We start from the raw sequence: 11,005 nt of genomic DNA on the forward strand, positions 1-11,005 counted from the left end.
AGTCATGAGTCCATGTCACACCTCATTATGGACAAGAAAATGCTGACATCAAAATGCTAATAAAACGCTCCATAACTAGGTGCTTGATCATACTTTAGACTTTAATCCATCAACTTTTCATCCAGCTTGTCCTGTCAGAGTCATAGTGGGCTGCAGTCATTCCCAGCATGCAATGGGCAAGAGGGAGGTGACTCTGCACAGCTTGCCAGTCAATCTTAGCTGACACATAAAGACAGACTGTTCTGGTGGGTTATGTTCAAATGAAATAACAGGACAGTTGGAAAACAACAAGGCAGTCTCCGGTTTTCCCCCCAACAGTTTAAGAGTTACCGAAGGATTAACAAACTAAAAGAATAGTAAAAAGTTTGGCAGCTGCAACAAAATCATTTTTACACTGATTGAAATTGATAAGGATAAGGAGAAATACGTTTTGGATATCATTTGAAACGCAACCTCTAAGTTTAATTTGTATTATTGTGGTGTGATTGCTTTGAATAATCACCTTGCAATAATCAAATAATCTATAAAAACAGTGGACTTTTAGCTAAAAAGTTCAGCCTAAGTGGATTCTTTAAATCACCAGAAGGGGGCGAGACAGTAAGCCTACTTTATTTATTACCTCTATGTATTAACTCAATCACTTGATTCAAGTCCTCTTCATCACAGTGTTGTGTTTATTTTGTGAATAATGTACCCATTTGAGACAAATAGAAATTGATGACAGGTGTATAGGGCTACTATTCAGCTGATAAGATGCTAATTTTTTTAAGCTGGTCAAAATACAGCGATAAATCTCGGAGCGTTTTTTTAGTTTTGGGAGTGGAAAGTTTGTCCTGTTGGTGACTTTCTATGAAAGGTCAGAGGATCACCAAGGTCATTTTCATAGCAACCTCTATTACAGTTATTAAGGTAATTCACTCCAGACCAAAGTGATAACAGCCCTGACAGCTGATGACACGTTAGCAAAGTCTTTAACGCTGTTTGTTGAGCAAAACCAAGAGTCGACACGGCCAAAGACACCAGTGATACAGCAGCTTCTTCATTGTATGAAAAACATGAACTAGCTTAGTGCGCTTTAATGAAAAAAGTTATCTTTCTTTAATTAATAAAGCATTTTCTTTGTTTTCTTTTAAACACTGGTTTGATTTATTGCTTTAATGTAGCAGCACTAGAATTATGTTGTACCGCTGTTATAATTAAGTTTTTAAACCAGCAAAATGAATCCCAGGAGTTGTATCATACACTCACTTTAATTTGCCCTTATAAGAACATTTCCTGATACTTAAATGAGTTTTTACAGAATAGTTTCTTCCTGTCTTCATCTCTCTGTCTCAAGTCTTCCTCTCTGTCACTCTTCCACCTTCCTGTTGTCTCTTTCCTCCTTTTCTCTCCGTTCCATTGTTTTTTTCTCACTCGTCTTCCTCTTTAATTGTCTGCTATGACTATGAGGAAGCAGCTGCGCACCATAGACAATTACATAACTCTGTGTGTGTGTGTGTGTAAGTGTGTGAATGTGTGTGTGCAACTCTGTGGTGACACAGGAAGAATGGCAAGAAAGACAAAAGGAAGACAGGGTTTTAAAAATGGGGGGTAGGGGGAGTGTCCTATTCCCTGACTAACTTCCACCTGCATGTATTCCTCTAACCTCTGCTGGTGTTTTGTTTCTCTCTCATCCTCCACTTTCTCTAACCATCACCCCTCATCCCCTCCATCCATCCTCCCCCGGTCCCTACATACAGAGTTACTGGGCTGTGAAATGTGAAAAACTGCAGCATGCATGGCAATTCATTATCTTGTCAAACTTCCCAGGGCCAGCCTGAAGCCACAGAGGGAAAGAGAGAGAAACTGAACGAGAGAGGCAGACATAGAGAAAACACAGCTCTTGCAGAGGTCCTTCAGTAGGTTAACAGGTTACCAAGAGATGAGAGGAAATGAAAACAATGGACACGCGCACACGAGAAGCTGCACAGCTCGGTTTGTCATGACTGTTTTGGTAAAGATCTGGGTTCATCTTTGGTGGAGGTAGCAACAACGTAACACAAATAAAATATTCTAAACTTCTAAAATGTACAGATTCAAGCATAAATCAAGAAAGAGATATTCCCATTCTGTGGTAAACTTCCACACAAGGTGCGATCTCAATTGATTTTGGTTGTTTATATTGAAAATAGCATAAAAATATATGATGATACTCGTGGCTTTGCAACAACAAATTGGCAATATGTATCCTGTAAGTAGAAAAGTGAGTGATGAATGAATTCACTTATAATGAAAAGAACACAAAGCTTTATTGTCAGTGTTGTCCCAATACATTAAGAATACAATGAAACTCCCTGACTTAAACTAATGTAATAATACGTTTTCTCAAATGTAAAGGTTGTTTTTTTTGTCCAGATTTAACTTGTAAGATGGTAGTGTACACCCCGGCCGCATAGGCATCAGAAAGCTCTAAATGTCACATACTGGTTAAGACAAAGTAAGAAATGGGGATTGAAAATTATGGATCTTGAAGTGGTGATAGATAAGTTTGAGGCTATATGGTGGACCTGACAAGACAGATTAAGAGATTTGCTGATCTGCATGTGGTTAAGTTTGCAACAACAGTCTCTAATCGGATTATAAGATGCTAAAAAATTGCGATTAGTGACATTTGTTACCTTTTTGTAATGCAGAACTAACTGAGGATTGGACATACTATGTTTAGAGCTGCAATGAGTATTGTGCTCATAAACTGCTGTATGTACAACATTGACAGAATGCACTCCTGAGAGAGATGCAGGCTTGCAGGGCATAATGGAGACTGTGTGTATCAGTAACACGGAGCTGGTTCGAAGCATCGTGCTGTAACGACCCCCGCAGCAAATAAATCAATCAGCTTGAGAAGATCTACAGACACACCGAGCACACAAATTAAGAGACAAGATGAGAGAGAGAGATGGTGAGAGAAGCAGACTGTGTAAAGCAAGGATATAGGCTGGATACCTGCATGCAGCATCTGAGTATTAAAACCGAGATCTTTGCACAAAAACAACCAACCTCTGCATCAGTTTTCACCTCCACGTAGCCTCAGCTTTCATTGTGTCTGTTTTCCACACTAACTCAACTGACTTTGGCGTGGCGCCGCTTGGAAATAAATGGATTTAATCTAATTGGGAAGTCTGGGTTCGCCATTTTATCCTTGGACACTCCACACAAACACACACAAATCCCTAAAGCCCGTCACATCATCCTCAACCTGCATGGATGCAGCAATTATATGCAGAACATGGGTTAGTGCTGTCAGAGGCAACAAGGCTGATAGACAGCAGAGCGAGAGAGTGTGTATGTGTGTGTGTGTGTGTGTGTGTGTGTGTGTGTGTGTTTTCCACATGTTTAGCCATGATGCAAAGCAGCTGATAAAAGAAGTCTGCAGGAGGAAACAAAGACCATGGAGCATGATCCAGCGACAGACACGAAAGACAAATGTCACACACAAATCATGTTGTTTGTTTGTTTGTGTGTGTATGTGTTTGTGTGTGTGTGCGTTTGTACGTGTGTGTGTGTGTGTGTTGCTCGGTCAGTCTGACAGCAAACGGCCAATTACTGTCGAAAGTGGCGGGATGAGTCCTGCCAGACCATAGCTTTCCATTAGTGCATGCCAGCCGAGCATGTGTGTGTGTGTGTGTGTGTGTGTGTGTGTGTGTGTGTGTGTGTGTGTGTGTGTGTGTGTGTGTGTTTGTGCGTGTGTGTGCGTGTGTGTGTGTGTGATGGAGTGAATGAGGGGATGGAGGGAGAGTGAGGGAACAAGAGTGGAAAAAATGTGGGTGCGCCTGTTCGCACTGTGTCAGTGAGTGTGTTTGTCTCTCTTTTTTAGTGTGTGTCCCCACTGGTGCAGATCAATTTGAGAAAACTCCTCTGTCCTCTCTGTTGTTGCTTTCCATACACAATAAGCCCGCACGATACAATCTGAAAAGCTCTCTTTGTAGACTATGAAACTCACACAGTGGGCTACTTTCAATGAATGAAATGGATGTATTTTTTTAACTAAATACATGATGGAATACATCCTCACAGCACTATTCAAATCAATCAGAAAATGCATATCAGCTTATTTTCTCAGTTCATCCCAGCTTCACTTCAGGTCCGAGATGTTGTTAGCCTAGCCTAGCCTAGCACAAACCCTCGACAACTTAAGAAACTAGTCTACCGCATTAACGGTGTCTTAACTTTCTGGATCTTTTGATAGCTAGCTAGTAGAAAACATCCACCACTGCACCTGGAGATTTCATTACTGATAGCTCATTAAACCAAAGTTATAAATGGAAATCATAGATTTTCTTGTAGTCTATAGGGCAGAGGAATTACAAATGAATAAGTAAGACATGCAACTTCAAAACTATGCCCACATAAATGGTTGCCATCTAAGCTCAGACGTCCAGCAACTGCTTTTAATAGCATGTAAGCTAATAGTGTGATAGTGTGTCCTCACTGGTGAAGATACATTTGAGAAAACTCATCTTTTCCTCTCTACGTTCTTCCATACACAATAAAACAAGAACTTTCCACTCTGAAAAACTGAGCCAGCATCTTCCTAATATCTATCTTTGGAGAAAATAAAAACTCAAAACCATAAAAGGACACATGCTCAAAGCAGTGACCGAGGCAGAATCACATATCAGCTTCGATTCAGGTCCAAGATGTTGTTAGCCTAATTAAACACAAACACTTTAATTAGAGGTAAACTGCTATAGCTTAAAAAACAGGGGGAAATTAGTCCCCCATGAGCTTGAATTATGTCTTAACGTGTTGCATCTTTAGCTAGCTACTGAGCACAAAATAGTCACCAATAAACCTGGGGGTTGTTTACTTTCAGTTTAGCTATTTGCTCATTAAACCAGACGTCTAAGAAGAATGCAGATCCTTTTTTTTTGGGTGACTAAGCCAAAGCAAGTTCAATTGAAGCAGCAAGAGAATAATATCTTTACTGTATGAATAATGATGGCTAAGCTACTGAATTTGACTGAATCTGTCTAAGCCTACACATCATACCAAGTTCACTCTCTAACTTCTTCTGTTAAGGGCTCCCACAAGTGCTTATAAAAATATATCTCTTTAGCTGCTGCTTGTTCCACTTTCTTTGCCAGCTGTCTGCTGCTCGGTGCATGGCCGGTGGGAGTTCAGAGTGAAATGCTAAAAAAAAAAAAAAAATGCTGCCTTCTGCTTTTTGATAGCCTACACAGAGACCGAAAGATTTAATTACTGCCCCTGTAAAACCAAAAACATCAAGCTAAAATAGACTAAGGCTTCAGAGTTGTAAATAATTTCATCTGGGTTTTTTCCATCACCAGTCAATGTTGAAGGAGCTTTAAATTTTGTGCGGACATAAGAAGGCTTTAAAGTTGGTGTATTGTCCCTAAGCTAGGCTAAACGGATCTTGGAACAGTCTGTATTTGATGCAGACGCTGAAATATCGGACTAACCTTTCAAAAAGACAGCTTGTACTTGTCTCCATTACCTCAAGTTGCACACTATTTGTTGCCAATGAGGGTCCAAATCAACAATCTGAGACTTCCCACGTGCCAGTTTAAACTCAGGAAAACAGGTGCTGCATTCACTTCTGGTTTAACGATATCAAAACTTTAGCATCCCACAGGTATTGATGTTGAATTTGAAACGCAGTGTTTGTACGAGGCTGAAATATGTAAAACAAAATCGTTTTTCTGCAAATATAAGTGTGGATAAACTGAGTAGAATTGCTTTTTCCAAGGATTGCGTTTCTGTCTCTAGGCAACAATTTAAACAGCTTTTTCAGCCATTCTCCGTAAAATGAGACATGACATCAAAACCCGAAACTCTAAAAAACCTCTCAATCAATTAACAATATGCTTACAGACAGAAAAAATAGGTTACAGGGGATGAAACTACGAGCTGTTTGGACTAAAAATAGGATGAGGCAGTGAGAATTTGTGTCAGTAAGACAGAGAGGAGGGATGACGGCTGGGCTTCATTCAAGACTATTTGTATATACATACACGTGGTCCAGGCCCTTTAAAAACACACATTTGACTCACCAAATACCATGATGGGAGCAGATTTTTTTCACCATACAGGGACCTTTTGGGAGACTTGGCTTGAAAGAAAATTAAATACGTGGCAGCACAAACTCTACTACAGGGCTCAAGATGGCTATCACTTAACAGCTTTCATTTCTTAAGTTCAAGAGGGTAAACTTGAGGGAAGATATTTGTAACATCCCATATATTGTTTTTTTTTCTGCTTATAATAGTCCAAAAAATGATGTCGAGATCATTTGAGTGTCTAAAATACCTTTTCAGATTTGCAAAAAAATACATTTTCCACGATTCTCCTCCTGACAGACCACACACTGATCATTTATTTGCCTGTGGAATACAGATAATAACCATAACTCTGCTTTCCTCCTTACATATTAATACAGTCAGGATTTTACATGACAGGAAAAGGTAATAACCCACACACAGAGTCTGGTAAATATTCTATAGTGGCTAAAAATGTATTATTCAACAGGATTATCTGCAAACAAACAGTGGCAGATGCGGATATATTATTTAAGAACGAGTCACTAGCTGTTAGGCATGTGTCCATCTTCTGTGGTATCTGTGTGTCTGTGTGTGCGTGTTGTGTGTGTTGTGTGTTGTGTGTTGTGTGTGTGTGTGGTGTGTGCGTGTGTGCGTGTGTGCGATAATCCAAACATATCACTCTGACAGACTGGTCTATCGATCAGATCCGTCACTCTAAAAACAGCCCTCTCTCCTCCAGCATTAGCTCAGACTGCAAAACAAAATCACTCCACTTTCACCTTCAATCTGCTCTCACTCACTATGAAATATAGCAATAAGTCCCCTTCATATAAATATAACAGGACACAGAGACTCCAGACATTGAAAGAAAGATAAGGAAACACATTTTATTTTACTTAGAAACCCCCTTAAACTTTTAGTCTTCCCATCATGGTACAAATGCAGCAGATAATTGACTTAAAGGGGCAAGATCAGTTAATGTTCAGTCCTCATCGGATTCCCTAAATCTTTTCTCAAAGAAAAATAGAATTTTCAGACTGAAATCCGACGTTATTTATAATTACCAATGATAAGGGGGAATTGTTTGGCTTAAGTGATAAAACAGCTGAATTTGGTGAATTTGGACCAAACTGAGGAAATAAGAGACTTTTTAAGGAGCAGCATTTTCATCTGGATCCCCTGTTTGTGTGTGGCATGTAAAGTATTTTTGAAACAATCTGACCATGATTTCACAAGACAACGTGCTCCTGCTCGATCATATGTGCAGGGGTTGCATTAACCCTCGATGTTTCAGGCAGTCCACAGTTAAGGGATTCGACGCGTAAAGCGAGATGGTGCGTGGATTTTACGCTTTTTTTTTAAACGCAGTCCATCCATCGGTGCGTAAAGCTCTGTCTGTAGCCTATCCTCTCCCCCTCGCCTCCCCCTTCTCACCCACTCCCCCTCTATGAGTGTGTGTGTGTGTGTATATGTTTTCTCCTGTCAGCGGACCTCGCCGTGCTCCATGTGAGCGAGGAAAAAAAAAAAAAAAAAGACGCAACTACACGGGGCTGCTGCTGCCGCTCTGGAGCGCTCTACTGATGCAAAACAGTAAAAAACACACTCAGAAACCACCAACCAGCGCACATGTGACATTTCATCCCAGTTTCTAAACCCCTTTAGTTTCCCGGAAAAGATAATAAAACGCATCTCTAACCTGCTGCCAGTTCTCCTCCAGGGAAGGCATCGCAGAGAAATAACCAGTGTCATGAACGAGTTGAAGTTCCTGGAAAATACTGTAATTCGCCAACAGATCCATGCTTGATGCAAAAAAGGAAAAGTCAGTAAAGAAGTCCGGTTTCCGCGCAATAAAAACGCACTTCTCCTTTCCCCCTCTTCTCAGACTTGTCAAATTAAAAGAAACAAACGCTGGAAAATCCCAGCCGGTGCAGATGGAGCGCACCTGAGCACTTTTATTTAAAAAAAGGAAAAACAGGAAGAAAAGAGTTGATTATTATATCTTTGTCAATGCAATCCCCTCTCTTCTCTGCTCGCTATGTCACGCCTCTCTACTCAGTCCTGGATCGGGGGTGCCAGATCTATTTCCGCATTGCCAGATTGCCAATCGGTCTCCCGTAAATGCTGCCAGGTTGCCAGGTTTGCTCCGCTTGCAGCAGCAGACTGGACCCCGCTGCAATCCAGGCGACCGGCGCGCGAGGGGAGGGAGCGAGGGGAGGAGCCAGCTGTCAGTCACTTTCATGCGTGACCTAATAAGGTAAATAGGGTTGATGATGTCACTGGCGTCCAATTAAGGAGGCGCTGAGACTGGAGGAGGGGGCGGAGTTCTCGGGGATACTGAGCTGCTATTGGCTGCAGCAGGCTGTCAGTCCGTCTGTAGATGGCAGTGAGGGGTGAGTTATTTTTAGAGGCCTATATAAAAGCAGCAGCATTCCTCTCTCAGTCATTACAAGCGGCACAAGCGGAGAGGAGAGAAACGGAACGCGTCTTCTTCTGCTAACACGAGGAGACAGCCACAAAAAGATGAAATATTTGAATAAATGTTCGCAAAGAATCAACAGAGAGTGAGAAGAAACAGCAGTGGTGTTGGAGATAAGATGCCTGTTGTTTTTTCTGAGGTTTTACAGCTTCACCGCAGAGACTCCGCCATGTGGTTTCCATGTGGTGAATCTGCAGAGAGCAGGGAGGGAGAGGAGAGCAGAGCTCAGCACGATCCTCCCACCTGTTCACTTTACAACACTTTATCCCCCTTTTGTTCATTTCTGGAGTAAATCCAATTGAATTAGCATTTTTTTTGTTGTTGCAAAATGTTAAATAAAAACACACACCAGGAAAAAAGTGTCACTAATCTGACAACAACTGTTACTGTTTATAAATGTTGATCTTCCCTTTGCAAAATGAGCCCTAAAACCTGCTAAAATACTTAAATACGGAATAAAATTCATCAAACATCTTGGTGGGCACACATGCAATTACTTTCTTTCCAACACTGCAGTGATCAGAGAGAACTTTTGAAATAATTTAATTTAATAAAGTTTGAGATCTAAGTGCAAAATAATCATGCAAGATAAAAAAAATTAAAAAAAACTATGCGTGCTCCAAATTTGGAAATGAGAAATTACAAATACTTTTGTAACAGGGACCTACACAATTCTTGAATTTAAAGAAATGTATTCATTTTGAATTATGAATTTGATAGTTAAACACACATTTGAGGTACAGCTTTAAAACATGTTGAACTGTTGGCTCATTTGTCATAAATCCTGTTTAAAAAAAGGAAACAGTCATGTGGGTAATGAGAAGGAAAATTGTGTCAGTATGTCAGAAAAGCTTCTTCAGTATTAATACCTCTACCCTTTCAGTGTAAATTCTCAGTAAAGTTTCTGTGAAGCTCCATCCTTCAGTTGTTGCGTGACTGCAGCTTGTGTTCAAACAGGACAGGTTCAACTGTCCGACTGCTGTTTCCTGCCAGCGCCGTTACAGACACATCTGGGTGATGATGCTCCAGATGTTTGACTATCTTATATGATACGGGTCACTTCCTTAATGAGTATCCAACACTCTACAGGTGAAGTGGCATCAGAAGCTACTGAAACATGTATGACCTCTTTAGATCCAGGGGTTTAGCAAACTAGCATTAAAACAGACAAGAACTCAAACAGTGACACTTCAGAGTTATCATGTGCTATAAACTGAACTTTTAGGGTATATTAACAATAATTATTAAAGTGCAGACAATGAGCACTTATTTTGACAAATAGAAATACTGTTATATTGAAATTGTATTAAAATGGGCTTTAATAACAAATTAAATGAATAAGAGTTTTTAGGGGATTCTTAGAACTAAATATATTAGTTTAGATGTTTCTGCACAGACTGTTTTTGTCAGTGATGCATTACATTATAGGTCTAAGTTTAGTTGATTTTACTAACATGGCTAACAGGGGGACAGACAGCTGGACAGAGAGTAATGACCGTTTATAAAGCCTGTGAATTAAATACATTTTAAAGGAACATATTGTAGAAATCACTTAAATTAGACTCTCAAATGACTGACGATGATTTTTGAATCAGCAATGAGAGATACTTTCAGTCACAGACAGGTCTTCACCTTCTTCATATCCTTCTTTGGCTGTATTCACATCGTTCATCCTTTTCTTTCCCGTTCTTTGCCCCAAAATAAATTCAAGATTCTGGATTCATTTCTAAGGTTTTGTCCTTGCTGAATATGAAAAGTGATATTTTTCCCTCTTGACCCATGGACAAAACCATTTAACCTATGACCTGTAGTCCTTTTTTCAGACTGCGTTTCAGCTAAAGTGCTGTAAATAAGCTCAGCTGTCATCAATTCACACTGCGTTTCGTCATTGTGGAAGCACGGCACAGCAGGAGCTCCACATACACACACAGTCAGACATGCACAAACACACAGCGCTGTGCTCCTCCGGTTCCGCTGATACCATCTCGGGCCCTGCAATGCCTCTGTTACTACCTCCGAAAGGGGGTATGGAGGGGGTATCACTTCGTCCTCCCTTTGCGCATTAAAGGCGAGACGTAACAGCGACTTAAATAACACACCTTGAAACATGAGTCTGAATCGGGCTATTGAGAGACATGCTACTCACACACATAAGCCTGGAGTACGTACATGCACAAGCAAAGTCTTTGAATATGCATCTATGGAAAGATGTCAGACCGTGTGGGCTCCAAACAGGGGCACCACTGAGCGGTTTGGGTTTTGGTGCCTTGCTCAAGGACATCTCAGCAGTACTCAGGAAGTAAACTGGCAACTCTCCAGATGCCAACCCAAGTCTCAATGGACTGAACTACTGCCACCCATCACTTCAATGTGATGATGTCGCAGATTTTCCAATTTTCTCTCAGATTAAAGAACGTTTTTTTCAAATAGAAAACCTCAATGAATAAAAGAATGGAAAGAAGCATCTTTATTGAAGTTGTCTGGAGGTTTA

The 11,005-nt window shown here is 40.5% G+C and overlaps 1 protein-coding gene across 1 annotated transcript in view; it reads right to left on the bottom strand.

Annotated features, from left to right (window-relative positions):
* The window catches only part of klf7b (Kruppel like factor 7b), a 74,439-nt gene extending 66,234 nt beyond the window's left edge, over nt 1-8,205 (bottom strand). Inside the window, exon 1 of the mRNA XM_020633955.3 lies at nt 7,735-8,205. Within this exon, the coding sequence (XP_020489611.1) occupies nt 7,735-7,836 (102 nt within the window). The 5' untranslated portion in view covers nt 7,837-8,205. The remainder of the gene's footprint in view (nt 1-7,734) is intronic.
* Between the last annotated feature and the right edge of the window lie 2,800 nt (nt 8,206-11,005).

The sequence above is a fragment of the Labrus bergylta genome, chromosome 13 (assembly GCF_963930695.1).
Source record: "Labrus bergylta chromosome 13, fLabBer1.1, whole genome shotgun sequence".
NCBI classification, from domain to species: Eukaryota; Metazoa; Chordata; class Actinopteri; order Labriformes; family Labridae; genus Labrus; species Labrus bergylta.